The sequence below is a fragment of the Oculina patagonica genome, chromosome 4 (genome assembly GCF_052425735.1).
Source record: "Oculina patagonica isolate OP01 chromosome 4, crgOcupat, whole genome shotgun sequence".
NCBI lineage: Eukaryota > Metazoa > Cnidaria > Anthozoa > Scleractinia > Oculinidae > Oculina > Oculina patagonica.
Genome location: NC_135761.1, coordinates 51,589,237 through 51,607,846, shown reverse-complemented (window position 1 = coordinate 51,607,846; position 18,610 = coordinate 51,589,237). Strand labels below are relative to the sequence as shown.

At 38.9% G+C, this 18,610-nt stretch overlaps 1 protein-coding gene, 1 long non-coding RNA gene and 1 pseudogene across 3 annotated transcripts in view; all 3 read left to right on the top strand.

Annotated features, from left to right (window-relative positions):
* Nucleotides 1-4,841: 4,841 nt before the first annotated feature.
* LOC144650530 (solute carrier family 15 member 4-like) lies at nt 4,842-9,565 on the top strand. Its single transcript, XM_078510218.1, has 5 exons — nt 4,842-5,015; nt 5,807-6,067; nt 7,085-7,767; nt 8,192-8,573; nt 8,962-9,565. The coding sequence occupies exons 2-5, from the start codon at nt 5,812-5,814 to the stop codon at nt 9,297-9,299; spliced, it is 1,659 nt and encodes a 552-aa protein (XP_078366344.1). The 5' UTR covers nt 4,842-5,015; nt 5,807-5,811; the 3' UTR covers nt 9,300-9,565.
* Nucleotides 9,566-15,551: 5,986 nt separating this feature from the next.
* The window catches only part of LOC144650529 (solute carrier family 15 member 4-like), a 31,009-nt pseudogene continuing 27,950 nt past the window's right edge, over nt 15,552-18,610 (top strand). Inside the window, exon 1 of the transcript XR_013570138.1 lies at nt 15,552-15,757. The product of XR_013570138.1 is annotated as a solute carrier family 15 member 4-like (transcript). The remainder of the gene's footprint in view (nt 15,758-18,610) is intronic.
* LOC144650528 (uncharacterized) lies at nt 16,060-17,972 on the top strand. Its single transcript, XR_013570137.1, has 2 exons — nt 16,060-16,874; nt 17,291-17,972. It is a non-coding gene; the product is annotated as an uncharacterized LOC144650528 (long non-coding RNA).

The following is an 18,610-nucleotide window of genomic DNA, read 5'->3' as shown; positions in this document are numbered from 1 at the left end:
GTCGAAGCACACTATTAAATCGCTGCCTCGTCCCCGCGCCGATTGGCCGGACGTTGAGGCGGTGGCGGGACAGAGGCGCGGGGATTGATGGTTGGGGCGGCCGCTCCCCGTCCCTCGCCCACGCCGCCCGCACGTCGTCCCCCACCAAGCCCGTGCACACCAGGACGAGGCGCCTGGGGACAGGCAGATTAAATCGGAACTGGTTAATACGTTCCGCTAACGGCACTCAAACAAACCGACCAAGTTCTGCCGCCTCAATATAACACATGATGAGAACTTTGTGATAAGGATGAAAAGACAACATCGTTAAAGTGCTACTATGATCAAATTTTTAACCCTTGATATTTTAGGCGTTTCATAGAGTATTTAACGAAAGATTCAAAATGGCGTTTTCCGTTTTTAAACATCTATTTTATTTCCGGAGATATTTAAGCTTAAAAAGATCGTAAAATATGCAAACTAGGTGACTGATGACGTCCCAGTCCACTCAATCACTGACGGCTGTTATACTGGCGTCGTTGTAACGGTTTGAGTTGAACGAAAAAATTATGATAAATTATTACTTTTTGGGATTAGATGCTGAAATCATAGACTACATGCATAGATGCGAAAGTTTTAGGTATAACAATATGGTTGTGAGAGAGTTGCGTTAATTATGCTAAAAGCTGTGATTGCATTAAGCAGTTGATGTTGACCTTTAAGGCCACTAGCAAATACTAGTTTAAAAACGCGTTTAAAATTATTTGTCAGCGTATATTTGAATATTTTTTTTATGTTTATTTTTCCGTGAAAATTAGAAAATTGTAAATGCTAATGTCTAGGTATGATACTCGGGAACTTGCTTTGGTCTGCGTCCCGTGCGGGGGGGGGCGCCGCCCGGGGGGGGCGGGGTCGCCGTCGTGTGTGGGTCTTTTCGCGGTGCTCGGGGGGCCGCGGCTCCCCGGGCGCCGTCCCTTCTCGCCCTCCCCCCGCTGTCGCTCGTCCCTCCGCTCCCTCGGCCCCGTGTCTGGTCGCGGTCCTGTCCCTTTTCATCTAAAATAATTTTGTCCCCTGTTTATATAGTAAATACAAACTTAGTGCACACAAAGTTTCTACGTAATGGTTGTTAGTAAAACGCATTATCACAGTCGAGCTCGCAAAATTTAAAGACTAAAAAAATACGGTTGCTTTTGCAAATAGGCCCAAAAAAAGGCGCGCTTTTCAGTTGACTTTATTTCTTTGAGTTATTCTGGAAAAAATCGATATTCAGTCAATTTAAGTACTCAGTGATTTGTGTGAAATATAGAAAACTTTTAACTTTAGAAAAGTCCAACGGACAGTACAAAGTAACCGGATCCTGGTGGATCTGATTAGCAAAATGTGTAGATAAAGGCTGACCGTACCGTGGGTGGATTGAACTATTATAATTTCCAATATTTCGTCAGCACGGGCCTGGCTTCATCAGGGAATAAACAACTAACTGACAAAAAACGTTAAAATTTAAACAACCAAGACTAAAGATAATAAGATTACAATTCAAAAGTTACGGTTGAAATAAAAGCAACGGATAAAACAAACGAAGATAAAATAATTAATCCTCGTTTGTTTATCCGTTACGGTCAGCCTTTCTTTTTTTAGTCGTTTGAAATAAAGGCCTGCCTAAGTTAAGAATAAAAGTGAAATTCATTTTTCGTATCGGCGGATTTGAGTACCCCTATTCGCCCTTCTCTAGATGGGAATATCTTTCGAGCGTTTCATGTAATAAAATGTTCATGTAGTCGAGGGCAGCACCCAGACAGTGCGAGATCATGAAGCCGACCGACAACAATTGTAAAGTTATCGATTGAACTAACAACTGGAATGCAAGGTTTAAAATAACAGAAAGAGAGCAGGCGTCCCATCGTCATATTCCTTCAATTTGCTGAATTTAAAAATTAAAATAAGAAACTTACCTTTTCAGATGTGATTTGAGATGTTAACGTTACAAGCTCAAGAAAACAAAGTAATTCTCTTTGCTTGGCTACTTTGTTCAACTGAAAATACGAGACGCGACTTGAAACAAAACAAAGGTAATCACTGAAAAAGCTAATAGAGAACAAAGAATGGTGACCTTTTTCTCGCGTCGCGTCATCATCTCGCGTCCTTGTTTCAATTAAGTCCCTCAGAGCTTTGAATCACTGTCAAAAGCAGATTGATTTAAATTGCAAAAGCAGTCGCATTTTTTCTTTGAAACTTGCGGGCTCGACTACGATGACGCCTTTTACCAACAACCAGCCTGACATAGAATATGTTCACTAAGTTTGAATAAGTTAGCATGAATATAAACAGCGGTCTAAAGAAAGAAAGAAATTATTTGACATGAAAAAGTCATGAATATTTGAGGACAACGGCATCGTAAACAATTTTCTAGAAGCGTCTAGCAGTTGCTAAATTGGACGGCTTGTCGGGTTCAGCGACTTTCAAAGGAATCTACGCGAAGGGTCAAAACTGAAGTAATATAAATTAAAAGAGGCGCACAAAAGATACCCGTTTTATAATACGTCCGACAGAAGATACGATAGTTATTGACTTTATTATGTAAATGACCGGCGGTCGGTAAAGGGGGGGGGCTGGGGGGGGGGGGGGGGGGGGGGAGGGGGGGGGGGGGGGGGGAGGGAGAGAAAGAGAGGTTGTTAATACTCTTTCCCTGCCTCGCTCGCCGCCCGCGCACCCCCCAAAGGAACGACAAGCACGCGGCTAGGTCGGTCAAGTTGTTCAAAACACCAAATGAGTCGAAAATGAGAGAAATTGATGCACTATGGCTGTCATCCGTCTTCAGAGACCCAGGGGCAGTCAGTAAGGGCGGGGCAATGAATTTTCTTCGCCGATTATTTTTTTTTTTTTTTCGCCTGTATATACTTTCCCTCGCCGCAACTAGCTGCCCCTGGGTCTCCGCGGATGGTTGTTATCTAGTGCGTGACGTATGTTCCCGACTGCATGCGACGAGCTTTCCGACGAGCATGACTCATTCTTCGGGTTCCTCGAAAGATTATGGTTCTGCAGTATGAAATCGAAGACGCCTTACTTTGTTTGCTTTTTGTTTGTTTGTTTGTTTTTGGTGCTGTCTTTGACTGCCACAGAAGTCGAGCCCGCAACGTTAAAAAGTACGACTGCTTTTGCAAATAGACGCCAAGAAAGGGCGCGCTTTTCAGTTGAATTTATTTCTTTGAGTCATTTTTCATTTCATTCATTTTATTTCTCACGATTATTCTAGTCCACAGGTCATAAACCGTAATACAACATGCCATTTTGCAAACTCATGATCATTCCGCCTTTACTAGCTTCATCCTCGCAGCTCGGACAAAGATCGTTTGCTATCTTTTGCTGGCGTAGCACGTGCAAAATTGTGAACCGTTCGATGCGGTTATTCAGTTAGCCTTATTTTAAAACCAACAAAGGCCGAAGTTTTTTGGTCGAAAAGTATTTTAAGTTGTTATAAAAGTTGCTTCTAACGTTTACACATGTCAGTGTCAGGCAGAGTTGTAGATGTATTATACATCTACAACTCTGCCTGACAATTAAGGTGTCTTCCTAAGAACACCACGTAATGATCAAAGAGGCCCCGTAAGGGTAGGTACTATGCATGTCCCTCGAATGAATTTTAAAGCTTGTCATGTCGCAATTTGGAACAGTGGTCCCTCACTGTCAGAATTCCGTCATTATGTCTAAGACAGACGAAATACACAGAGCAGGAGTTTCTCAGCCACTTTACTACCGCAGTTAATACGGTTTTCATTTCTCAACCGATTAAAAACGACGTGACTTTAAAATAAGTACACAGAGCAGGATTTTCCCTTACATTTTAAAAGAGCCGTTAAACGGCATTTAATTTTTTGACTACCACGTGACTAACAGAGCAGGAGGAGTACTTTTCAGACATTTTGTTGAGGAGGTAAAAACTGTTTTAATTCTCCACCGGTTGGAAACCTTGACTGATCAACTTTGTCGAGATATTACCGTTTAACGTCAACGGGCCGTTTTTTGGACTGCTTTCCGCTGTTTCAAGCCTTCATCTTTAATTTATTAAAGGTGTGAATTTACCCTTCATCAATTCTAAGACTCAAAAGTGGAGCACCCGATCAGGAGTCCAACGCGTTATTAAACAGATATGTCCAGGATGCGCTTGAGATGCCGTTCCTCATCCTCCGTGTCCTTCACAAACCTCTGTTGGTGTCCCGTCCGGTCCTCCGCTCTACGTGTATTAAAGGGGCTACGTCACGGTATTTTAGGTAATTTTATTTATTTTCGTTAATTAAGAGCTCTAAGTTAATTGGCAAAATCACGGCCACATAACAAACAAGGATGATTTGTGGGCATTGTAAGCGACACTTTTTACAAATTGAAACTTGAAAAAGGTCGGGCCGACGTTTTTCAAGTTTACCCGAACGCAATCCGTTTAATCTTCTCAAATTTTGCTCATCCACGCCCGTCTTTGGCTTTTCCCTGTTTCTTTTGAGCTCTTCTACAGTTTTAAGTCGTTATTGTGATATTTCAGTTAATTCTGTGATCAGTTGGTCAGTGTCAATGTTGTCTAAAATTACGTGACTTACCGCTTTAGGCCTCCCGCACACGAGGCGTTCATTCACATTGGATTTAAGAATGCCAAAGCGAGTTCCATGAAAGATCGTCTTCAAAACATTTGAGTATTTTTACCCTCGTATAGTTCTTTTAATATTGTTAATAGATTTTGAAAAAACTTTTAAGGATATTTCTAAGTTATTATTATTGATTTGACCTTTTACACCAAGTTACGTGAATGTGTACACGCACATGTGTAAACAACGTCATCCAAACTGTCTCTCATGTGATCCTTGACCGAGCAAGGCACGTGAAAGCCTTGAGGCGGAACAAGCTTCGTAGCCTGAAGCTTCGTAGCCTGAAAACCGCTAGCAACGGAGGTTACAGGCTTCAATTGTGTCATTTAGTCGAGGGTACTTAAATTTTACAATCTACGCTAAAGACGGTTCCATTGAAAGCGTCGACAGTGAGACTCAAAGGTAAGAATCCGCGAAGTTAGTAAAGGAGTCGTTCTCACAACCGATCTCAAAGCATATGACTTCCGCATGTAAAACTGTGTTCAGTTTTCCATTTTAATATACGCATGGGTTCGTCCGCCAGATAAGCTTATATGTGTCATGTTGACAGTTAATAAGTTTCAATGTTTTTATCAGTTGCCATATTATTTAGTATAATATCAGAGTGAGTCCAACGGTTTGCCAAAAACCTCATTTAAAGTCTTTCGACCGCATGAAGATCGCGTGACCGCTCGAAGCTGAACGCCGTACGTCATAAATTTGTTTACATACGTGATCAGTTTTTTTTTTTTTTTTCACTTTTGGCCTATAATTACCCCGATGGGGGGAAAATGGGGCAGCTTTTGCATACGTGATCACTTGATGTTGAATTCGATAATAAACGTGAGATGATTGTTTACAATCTTTATAACATGTTTTATACGCTCCTGATTTTGTTGAAGTTTCTTTTCAAAGCTTAGGAGCAAAGTTTGCCTTCGGATTTCTGTAAAGACACGGTTAGCTAAGTTTTGTTGTCGCTGAACAGCTTGACCCATTAATGTTGTTGCTAAAACGCTGAATTCTAGTTTAATTGAATTTTTCTTTTGGTTAGATAGTTTTTTGGAAGACTTAATCGGTTTTCACGACGTAGCAGCTAGCCGATAAAATTACACCAGACTATTAATTCTTTCTCTTAACTCTTTGTCAATGTTTTATTCGCAGCATCCAAAATTTAAATCCCACTGATTCATTTTTGTTTCTGACTTCCGCTTTAGACATAATGGGATCTCTTAAAGAAGAAAAACTCTCTCTGATCAACGATGGCTTGAAAGAGACGCAGAGGTACAACTCGATACCTCGTTTGCAAGAGACACCATCAAGGAGAAAGAGATATCTCGTTGTTCTTTGTATTTTAGTTGTCGAGCTTTGTGAACGTCTTACGTTCTATGGCGTGACAGCTAATCTGGTATTTTACTGTAAAGATGTTCTTAAGCTTGCCTCACCGTTACCTAGCACAATCACGTTGGCATTTCAAGGTACGATGTCTGTTTTGAAATTGTAGGGAATAAAAGATCGTTGAATACAAGTAAAATTTGAGGTGCCATTGACCTTATGTTGAGGGATCCTGATGGGGTAAGGTAAAGTAGTCTCCGGCCTGGGCTCTCGCGCTCCCGTTCCGTGCGCGCTGGGTTGCTCTCCCCCTGGTGGGTGCTGTCCTCGCGGGCCCCCCAGCGTTCGCGTCCCTTCACCTGGATGGGGGGCACTGTGGTGTCTCCAGCACCGCGCGCCCGGCCGGTCTCGCCCGGGCCGTTCCTGTCGGCGCCTCCGGCCACCGCGCCTGAAGGGGTAATTTGGGTAAATTTTCACTCGGAAAATGAGATTTGGGACACTGGGACTGGAAAACACAAACGAAAAAACAGTGGAGCTGGTACTGGGATTGGGAATTCATAACTTGGGAAAACAATACGCTGGGAAATGGAATTTGGGTAAAATTTGGGCTAGGAATTTGAGATTTATACGGAGGACCTACATGTATAATGTGAAACAATTGGGCAACCATTACACATGGCGGCGCGCGGGAAATTTGAAATCAATAATATTTTCCAATTTTTGTTGCTATTCAAATGTTTTTTCTCCCTTGTCTTGTAAAATTTGCAATTTAGGCATTATTTCAACGTCAACTTGTCGTAAGAGTTAAGGTTCCCTTTAAGGAAAACCTGCCTGACGAAAACGTAACTAGACATTTTTGCAATTTGCCATTCAAGGGACTTCCAGAGAAAGAAAAGCTTTGCAACATCTATTAACTGCAAGGTAATACAACTCAAGGAAGGCTTGGTGTCTTAGGGCTTCATGGTTAAAAACGCATCGGCATTGTAAAATGTTTTTAATTCCTAATTAAAGACTCACAAAATGGCCCGCCGCCTCTTAAATTTAAAACCTTGGCGTTACATCTTAAACCATCATTAGGTTTCGTTTCACTGGCGCTGGATAATTTCTTTGGATAGCTAAGTTAGTTTTACATAATATAAAACAAACTGTCTTTTCTTCCCTAGGATCTTGTTTCTTCACTCCTGTTATTGGTGGTTGGTTAGCCGACACAATGCTGGGGCGATACAACACCATATATGGATGTTCACTGCTCTACATAGTCGGCACCGTGCTCCTCACGGCCACTACCTATAACTACCCATCGGCCTACGCTTTGAGCATGTCAAGTAAGGAAGGATTTCTTGCTGTGTCACTCATCCTTATCGCCATAGCAACAGGGGGGATCAAGGCAAACGTGTCCCCTATGGGAGCAGACCAAGTACAAGAAGAAGGAAAAGAGATGGTGCAAAAATTCTTCGACTGGTTTTACTGGTTTATTCAGGTTGGTGGGCTGATCGCATTTACCGCTGTAGTGTACGTTCAACAAGAAACCTCGTTTTTCTATGGCTACCTGATAACCGCCGTTTCTATGGCTTGTGCAACTATTCTTCTCGTCATCGGAAGAAAGCATTACATATTACACCCTCCAGAAGGTAGCTACCTAGCAGACACGCTCCGCATCATTGGTAGAGGACTGAAAGACAAATTCTGTTGCAAGAAAAAGCCATTTTGTACTCACTGGCTGGATGGAGCTAAACATGCTCTCGGAGGAAAGTATTCTGATGAAATGGTGGAAGGCGTTAAGTCAGTGGTTCGGTTGATTCCAATTTTCTTAACCTTCATATTCTATTGGACAGTATTTGGTCAGGTAGGAAGGTGCATGCGTGGTGGAGTGCGGGGGGGGGTGGGGTGCTCTCGATTGAACTCTAATTGCCCAGACTCACGAAAAAATACGTCTTGAAATGCCATCTCAGGATAAAAAGTTATTAAATTATATAACTAGCGCAAAAAGCCATCAAGCAGTGCTTTCACTTTAGCTTCCTCGCCGTTGAAACTTTGTAGGTCTCGTAAAAGGAGACCTTCCAATTTAGGCGTTGTTTATAGATATAGATGGTGTATGTAAAGTGAGTGAGGGCGACTAGTATGAATATTCATGCATGTTTATAACACAAACGTGATAATGTAAAACAAACTCATTTTAAGAGTCGAGCCCCGCATCTTCTAGTCTCCTTTCAAAATTTCTTGGTATTGTTTGCACAATTATCTTATTTTGACATTTTTTTTTCTTGTAGGGTCTCACCACCTATCTCTTACAAGGTTCTTACATGAATCTGAAAGTCTCCGATAAAGTTTCCTTTCCAGCAGCGTCACTCACTGTATTTGAAGGCCTGTCCGTACTGATAATCATCCCTCTTATTGACCGAGTCGTGTACCCAGGCCTCCTCCGCTTTGGCGTCAACTTCACCCCACTGCGCAGAATCGGTGTTGGACTGCTCTTCGCCGCTGGCTCGGTGGCTTTGGCGGGAATCATTGAAGTTGTACGAAAACACGACTATGGCACATTCGAACAAGATGTTTTCAATAAAACTGTAGACGCATCCACTATGAGTGTGTTTTATCAAGTACCCCAGTACATTCTGCAAGGAACAAGTGAAGCTCTCGTGTCTGTAACAGGTGGGTAAAAGTTTCTACGCAGTTTTGGGATTTATTGAAACCGTTTCTTCTTTTTAATATACGTTCGCTTTTCTTAACTTCGGATCTTTTTCCTTGCTGCTTTTCATGATTATATTGTACATTTTTCATTGACTGTTCTCTTCAAACCAAACAAACAGAGGCAAACATTCGTCACGGCAGAGTTTGGCCGGCACAGGCGTCAATGGGTTAAAAAGACAATGGATTCTTGATTTTTGGTTTTTGCAGCAATCTTTTAAAGTTTTTACTTAAACAGTTAGACCACTTACCCTAGATTACTATAAATGAAAACTCGGGCTCGTTTTCTGATTGTTAAATGGAATGATGCAGAATCAGTGAGACCCACTTTGATAAATGTGTTTCATTCTAGGTCTTGAATTTGCCTATTCCCAGTCTCCTGCCGACCTACGTGGCGTGGTGATGGGTGTGTGCTTGGCTATGATAGGCTTGGGTTATTACGTAGCTAGCTTGTTGGCTGACATTGTCAAACACGCTTCACACGGCAAGTGGTATCCTGACGACCTCAACAAAGGCACGCTTGAATATTACATGTTCCTGTTAGCTGGTCTTATGCTGATCAACGCCGCTGTGTTCCTCTTCTTGGCAATAAGGTATCGATATGCTGACCACGCTGATCAAAGCAACCCTGTAAATGATGACCACAGCGAACGCGAGAGAAGTCACGATAGAGGAGAAGCAAGTTCTTGATACTTTTCCAGCAACGACAAGCACTAATTAAAACTATAAGACGATTTATGGAAATGAATCCCGATCTGTCGTCTTCTGGTTATAACTATAAAATCGAATTCAATTGGTTTGTTATAACCGTTTAATAACATATGCTTTGTGAAACATTTAAGAATGAAAATCTGCAGTGTTAGAGCCGAACGACATTTCGATGAGAAAGCTGGACTGTTTGATATACGAGAAGCTCAAAGCTAATTGATTGATACAATAAATTGATATAATTTTTTTTAGTGTTTGATTGAATAGCTTGCAAAAAGTACGTTAACCGTTGTATCCACACAAGAAATCTTGGGAGTAGATGGAGCTTTTTTGCAGTCACTAGATGACAACAAAGGTCTATTGCTCTATGGTTTCATTGCGTTTCCAATCTAAAACCAAGTGAAAAGTATATGATTATGCTGCTATTCGTAGAATCTGCTGAGAGATGTGATCAGCAATAAAAGGAAATAATAACAAACAAGACTGCAAGGCTGATCATACTACATGAAAGGTAGACTCTGCGAGATACCAACACAACTAGAACCGATACAGCAGAATTACAACCGCGGACATGTGGTTCGTCCTTATTAAGACTCATCAGCGCGATGTGGCGTATCTTATTGATGCCAGCTCAAAGAGCCAAACGAACGCAAATAATTTTTTTTTTGAATGAATTTGCCAACCCTACTTACAACACTGAGGCTAAATACAGTTCATTATTACACACTACTTATTATACAAATGTTATACAACACAGCTACTTGCACTACAATACAGTTACCTTACTTACATAACAATACTAAAATCACTACTTACATCATTTACAACACGACTACAATTACATTTACAATCACTTCCACTTCTATACGATTTCGTTTTGTGCTGCTGATAATAATTCAGTTAACACAGGATTAAATAACTTACAATGACCATTACTTACAATTTGTATGGCTTAATTTATATACTTTGTTTTAAAGAATAACTATTTAGCTCTACAGGAGTTACATTAAGAAATTTAGAAACTCTCAGTATATTTTTCCATTTTTGATTTAGATTTTGGCTGTCTTCCTGCAGATTTTTTGATTTCATTGCATATAATTCCAGTTGGTATGTATAGTTAACAATTTTAGTGAATACTCGAAGAGATGGACGGTTGTTGTTCTTCCGGCATTTAGCTAGAACTAAAAGATGATTAAGTAGTAAGAAATCTTCTTTTCTTTTTCAAACTGCCCATTTATGGGGCGCCAAGTGTAAAATAATTATTTCGCATAATTATATCGAAATTGTGTCAAAATTATATTAAAAATGTATATTATTTCATATAAATCATAAGGTTTTCCTATTAATTTTTTGAAATAATATTTGCATCCTTAATTAATGTTTTCATAAAATACAAAACTTATGTTACATTATTTCAAACAATAAAAAGGCCTTACAAAATTATATCAAACCATGCTCGTCCAAAGATATCTTTTATTTGAAATAATTTATCTTCATTTGCAACATTATTTCAAACCACGATTTTTTACTACATTCATGATTTCAAATAATGTTTCTTTGTTTCTTCAATTCATGGTTTCATGTAATGTATTATATCATATAGTTCATGGTTTCATATGATGTATTATATTAAACAATTCATTGTGTCAATATATACTAGTTATGCAACGCTTTCGAGTGGTATACTATGGAATATCCCACGAGTCACTTGTATTTTCTCGATGTACACACGAGCCTTTAGGCGAGTGTGTATACCAAGAAAATACAAGAGACAAGTGGGATATTTCATAGTATACCACGAGAAAGTGTTGTGTAACTATTTTATACCATGCCATAGAAAATACGCTTACTAAATCTCGTCGAGAATACAATCGCAGCGAACGATGGGAAGGTTGGGTTGAATACCGTCGAATATACAATGGCTTTCCTGTATTCTGATTGGCTGTATTTTCTATGGCATGGTATAAAATGCAATACCATATAATTCATGGTTTTATATAATGCATTTTATCATACAATCCATGGTTTCTGCAATGCGTTATATGATTTAATCCAAGGTTTCATATAATTCATGGTCTCAAGTAGTGCATTATATCATATAATCCGTGGTTTCGTATAATCCATGGTTTTATATAATTCGTGGTTTCATATAATTCATGGATTCGTATAACGCATGATATCACATAATCCATGGTTTCATATAATGCATGGCTTCATATAATTCATGGTTTCATATAACGCATTATATCTTATAATCCATGGTTTCATATAATTCATGGTTTCATATAACGCATTACATCATATAATCCATGGTTTCATAGGCCAGTTGGAAAACAAGGACTGGACTCTGGACTGGACTGAACTGGATTTTGTCTACTAGTCAAAGTATAGTCACACGACGTTTTGATCTCAGCATGAACTTTGTTTTCCTGCGAACGGTGAAAACTCTACTTCTGTTTGTCGTGAATGTGTGGTTTGTCCCTATCTTGCTGGGGGATTTATTTATTGGAGGTTTGCTGCATTACAATATACTGATACCCTTACGCTGCAATGACTGTGGTTGCATCCAAACCTGGGGGTCCTGTATTGCACTGCTTATTAGACCGGTATTGAACTATTTATTAGAAGCAGTGCAATACAGGATCTTCAGCTTTGGATGCATCCACAATCATTGCAGCGTAAGGGTATCAGTATATTGTAATGCAGCAAACCTTCAATAAATAAATCCCCAAGCAAGATAGGGACAAATCACACATTCACGACAAACAGAAGTAGAGTTTTCACCGTTCGCAGGAAAACAAAGTTCATGCTGAGATCAAAACGTCGTGTGACTATACTTTGACTAGTAGACAAAACAGACGTTGTTGCCAATGACACGCAAATTACTGACCCCCCTCCCCCTCCGGGATGACAACACACGCTCCCCCCACTAAAAGAAAAAAACACTGAATAACTCCCCTCCCACCCCCACTGAAAATAATAAACATAAAACAAGACCCACCTCCCCCTGGCACTAAAAATGAAAAACATGGGGAAAAAAAAAAAAAAAAAGTTCAGTCCAGTTCAGTCCAGTCCAGAGTCCAGTCCTTGTTTTCCAACTGGCCTATGAAACCATGGATTCTATGATGTAATGCGTTATATGAAACCATGAATTATATGAAACCATGGATTATAAGATATAATGCGCTATATGAAACCATGAATTATATGAAACCACGCATTATATGAAACCATGGATTATGTGATATCATGCGTTATACGAATCCATGAATTATATGAAACCACGAATTATATAAAACCATGGATTATACGAAACCACGGATTATATGATATAATGCATTATTTGAGACAATGAATTATATGAAACCTTGGATTAAATCATATAACGCATTATATGAAACCATGGATTGTATGATAAAATGCATTATATAAAACCATGAATTATATGGTATTGCATTATATTGAAACAATGAATTGTTTAATATAATACATCATATGAAACCATGAACTTTATGATATAATGCATTACATAAAACCATGAATTGAAGAAACAAAGAAACATTATTTGAAATCATGAATGTAGTAAAAAATCGTGGTTTGAAATAATGTTGCAAATGAAGATAAATTATTTCAAATAAAAGATATCTTTGGACGAGCATGGTTTGATATAATTTTGTAAGGCCTTTTTTATTGTTTGAAATAATGTAACATACGTTTTGTATTTTATGAAAACATTAATTAAGGATGCAAATATTATTTCAAAAAATTAATAGGAAAACCTTATGATTTATATGAAATAATATACATTTTTAATATAATTTTGACACAATTTCGATATAATTATGCGAAATAATTATTTTACACTTGGCGCCCCATACCCATTAACACTGGCCTCGGTTACAATCCTGCTGTATCGGTTCTACTCGCGGTAGTGTCTCGCATAGTTACTTTGCACGTAGTATGATCAGCCTTGCAATCTTGTTTGTTATCATTTCATTTTTATTGCTTATCAGATCTCTCAGCAGATCCTACGAATAGCAGTGTATTATCGTATGCGGTCCCTTGCAGTTTTAGTCTTAAAATTAAGCTGTTTAGGCTTGCTTCCAGAACGACCAGAAACAGCTTAAAATGGTCGGGAAAAGTGAAGGATAAGCTTTTTAACGACTATCGTCGACCAGAACGCTAAGAAAACGAATCTCCCAAGTTTCCGTGGAGAATACCATAATACCGCCGCAATCCAAGATTAAAATTGCCGAAACACCGCATGAAAAATTGGCCAATAAACGCAATGTCCCCCTCAACAAAAACAACTGAGTTAACCGTGAATACTGTAGAATCGGTCTCAAGAGGCTATAATAATAATAATAATAATAATAATAATAATAATAATAATAATAATAATAAACTGTACTTGATCGATGGAAAAGTTGGTAACCTTTGGGCTTCTTGTCAGATTAAGGGCCATTCATGGTCCATTCCTCCTTGTTTCCTAAAACAGAATTATGATCTCATGAAGTTGCCCATCACAAAATCAAAATCAAAACAATTAGTGGAAGCTTCGCCTGGACATAGAAACAGAAACACAGGCAAAATTGATCTTACTGTGGTAACACTGATCGACTGATCCCGTATTGAGTTGTTGGTTCTTGATGTGATGCAGAGAAAAATGCTCTGAGAGCTGGCGGCATTTTGGAACAAGAAAACTAAGCGGTTTGAATAACACAAGATGACAAATCAAAAACTCGTTCGCCCTTTCAGGTAGGTAAACCTTAAATAGTGGCCACATATTTTATTTCTTTATTTAACACGAGAAGTCACTGAGAAAGCAAGTATTTTATATTGTGACCATCGATCAATTCGGAGAAATAATTTGTCAACACGCCACCATAACTTTTGTTTTAGCACCGATCACAAGTCAATTAAGACAGGCAGGTGGCACTAAATATTTATAAACAAAACCTATTCAATAACCTTGGTTGCAGTTTTGATTGTTTAAACTTGTTTAGTTTGCAGAACGCCCTGTAGTCAAAAATTAGTCAATTCGTAACGTACGATGTAAAAATGTAACTTGCTATAAAACAAGGATTTAACTTACTCTTCTCGCCATGTTCAGCGACTTTGTGTAAAAACAAAAGCCAAAAAAAACCTGTTCAATATCCGATTAATACCTTGGTTGCAGTTTTGATTGTTTAATCTTATCTAGTTTACAGAACGCCCTGTAGTCAAATATTACGGTCAATTCGTAACGTACGTTGTAAAATTGTAACTTGCTATAAAGCAAGGAGTTAACTTACTATTCTCGCCATGTTCGGCGACTTTGTGTAAAATTCAACTTCATCTCTTTCAATGTTAACGTTGTGTTGCATGTAATGATCGCCTCTTGTAGTGCAATGCTTTTATGTCTCTTGTTAGATATACGTATTATATTAATTATTTGTTTTACTTTTATCGACCATCACAACGGAATCCACTTAAAGAATTGTTATACAGTGTACATTATCTTTCCTTGTTGCTGTACAGCAATAGGTTTAACAGTTGTCTATTTTTGTGACACTACTGTTGTATATTCTGGGAGGCGCGGTGGCCTAATGGTTAGCGCGCTCGGCTCCGAGTCAAACGGCCCGGGATTGAGGCCTGGCCGGGGCGCTGCGTTGTGTTCTTGGCCAAGACACTTTACTCTCACAGTGCCTCTCTCCGCCCAGGTGTATATATAAATGGGTACCGGCGAACTTACTGCTGGGGGTAACCCTGCGATGGACTAGCATCCCATCCAGGGGGGAGTAGCAATACTCCTAGTCGCTAAATGCTACAGAAACCGGGATAAGCTCCGGCTGTATGGGCCACTTAGGCTCGGACACAGACTTTACCTTTTTTTTTTACTGTTGTATATTTTGCAGTGGCCGTGTAACAATTTTTGAACTGCTTATTTCTTTTTCATCTAGTCGATAAGGCCATAAACTGAAGTCCATAAATTGAAGGCAATAAATAAGACCATAAATTGAAGCGAAGAACTTGTCAACTTACGCCAGCAAGTTATTTTGTCGCTTTTTTGATACTCTTTAAGACTTCAGTTGCGAAGGTTTATCTAAACGAACTTATAAGACTTCTCGTGAAACTGCCCCGCAAGCGGCCCGATCCGGAGTCCAGCGCGCTAGCATTACATCACCATTCTATCCGCATTGGTTTTACAATTAACCGCAAGAATATGTAAATTTAAGAATCCTGTCATGAATTCATGCACGTCTGAAATACAACGCCGTTAATACGGTCGTTCACGTGATCTTTAGCAAGAAACATGAAGGGCTTTCAGGCGAAACAAGCTTGATAGTCTGAAAACCGCCAGCCACGCGGGTCACAGGCTAAATGGTCTAGGGTACATGAATTTTACAATCTACAACTAAGACGGCTACATTGAAAGCATCGGCACTATAGACTCAAAGGTAAGAATCCGCAATTGACTAAAGAGACAGTTTTCACAAACGATCTCAAAATATGTGACTTCCGCATTGGTATATAACTGCGTATTTGACTTAAAAGTCATTATATGCATGGTTTGCCAGCTAGTTTAGCTTTTATAGGACACGTTGATAATCGAAGTTTGTATCTTTTTATTATACGCTGTACGTTTTGGTAATTGCGTATTGCTAAAACGTTTCAATGAAGGTCTTTCAATTTGTATGAAGGTCGATCGCGTGACATTCGATCGATCAAAACTATGGTGGGTGATTACTATGGTGGGTGATTACCGTCATAATTAAACTTTGGATTATGTTACTTGTTATTGCATTTTGTTTTACAATAAGTTGCTTGTGTGTTTGAATTTTATGTTGGTTGTATCAATTTTCTGTCAGAATTCAGAAATTTTCACTATGGTGGGTGATTACCGTCATAATTAAACTTTGGATTATGTTACTTGTTATTGCATTTTGTTTTACAATAAGTTGCTTGTGTGTTTGAATTTTATGTTGGTTGTATCAATTTTCTGTCAGAATTCAGAAATTTTCGCCTAATCAAATTTTCGGTAACTCTAAACTTTCTAGTCATTTGAATTTTTCAGGTTGTGCCAGTTTTCGGGAACTATTCCAATTTCAGACTGTTTTCCAATGCTTTGCATCTCCGATTCGTTTTTCGTTTCTGGTGTATTTTTTGCCAGTAGTTCGAATTTTCGGACACATTCAATTTTCTGCTAGTAGTTCGAATTTTCGGACACATTCAATTTTCTGCTAGTTCCCGGCGCCATATTGGAATAGTAACCGCGCAGACATGATAGCGAGGCTACCGGTGACCCGTGGCTGAGCGTGAAGAGAGATTACAGTGAGGATTCGGCAATTAGCCCGTGTTTTTTCGCGTTTTTCGGAACATAAGCGAAAGTTTTGATTCTAATAATACTCCTTCGTCATCTTCTAAGATGAATGGAAAATATTGGGCCGCTTTTGGCTGTAAAAAAGGCGAGTAAACTTCTCAGGGGCTATTTTTCGCTGCGTAACAAAACACAAGGAGATCCAGTGAAGAAATCGCATCCATGGTGTAATCTGATAAGACGCCAGCATGAGCATGGTGAGGACAATTTTCTTCGTCTTTAAAGCAATTTTTCTTTGTGCTAATCATTACAAAAAAGGAAATATACACAGCTCTCCTGAGCAAGTCGTTGGGATCAGAAAAAAGGTTTTTAACATGCAATGTTTACAGAACTTTTGTTTTATACTTGCTTCTAATCACTGAAGTTGTTTGATAATATTTTATATCTAGGAAAGCCCTTCTGTTGACAAGTCTCCATTTAAATATATATCTCAATTCAGAAATTATTCCCAATTTTGCCTACGGTTTTTTTTATTTCTGTATTTATTTTGAGTCTGATATAAGCTTATTGTATTTTGATAAGATTTAAAAGAAATAGATTATTGATAACAAAGAGTTGCTTTTAGGTAAAGTTGTAAGCTTAGTTTAAATCCGTTTTCAATATTGTCTCATAGGTGAAAACTATCCCAGTAAACATGGATTGTGAAATTATCACACAAGGAAGTCACTATTTAAAAGAAGGCACAGAGAAACATCTACTCAAGAAATAAAAATGCAAAAGAAAAGGGAAAACTTTTTTCTCATTAACCAGGAGTATTATTGCACCCTATTAAATCACCTGATGAAAAGTCTGATTGATCTGCAAAGAGAATAATGCATCATTGAATTTAAACTGGTTGAATTTCAGGCAAAGTTTGGTCTCAACCACATTACAGTCAGGGTAGTTTAATCGTCCATCAGTGATAACCCATCATTTTGGTATTATTTCTCCAGAAGAGGTTAAAAATCAACTTTTCTATCAGCTCTAGATGAGAGAATTTGGTCAAATTCAGGGAAAAATTTTAATTACTGTTACATCTCCTTTTGTGTACATGTGTATGTATTGACCTGGTAAAGTTTTGGGGCTGTTCATTCTTTGACAGTAAAGGGTTAACCACCCATAAATCTTTTACACTGAAACCAGAAAGTATGTCAATACTTTAAACACTTTCTGAATGTTTATTATCTCAAATGGGGAGCTATAAAGTTTAAGGTCCTGCATGTAGTATTGAAAATATTTATGTAATGTTTAAGATGAATGTGTTGTTTAAATAAGACAGTAAAGAAAATAAAAATAAATAAAATCTTCATCATGAAGCTGGATGGAACTCTGCTAGATTAGCTGTAGTTCGGTGTCCATATGAAACTCTACCATCAATGGGGAAGAGGAATTTCTCTTGTTGTAACCTCCAGGTCAATCTGTAAAAGGTAAGGTAAAGTCTGTGTCCGAGCCAAGTGGCTCATACAGCTGGAGCTTATCCCGGTTTCCGTAGCATTAAGCGACTAGGTCTACTCCCCCTGGATGGAATGCCAGCAGTAAATTCGCTGTTACCCATTTATACACCTGGGTGGAGAGAGGCACTGAGAGTAAAGTGTCTTGGCCAAGAACACAACGCAGCTCCCCCACCAGGACTCGAACCCGGGCCGTTCGACTGGGAGTTGAGTGCGCTAACCATTGGCCACCGCGTCTCCCACACCAGGTCAATGTGTAGGGGTGGAATTTGTTTTGTCTGAGAATGTGGTGTTAAAAAAAAAAAATTGAAAAAGCAAGCCTTTTCTCTCCAAAATAGTCAATAAAATTCCTTTAAGGCCAGAATAAGGCAAGGACAAAGAACAAATACAGTTTTCCTTGGACATGTAAAGTATAGCAATGATTTTATCATTCCCTCAGGCAATTTTTGTAAATATAACTTTAGACTTGCAAGCATTATTGTCAGTTATACATGGTCCACATT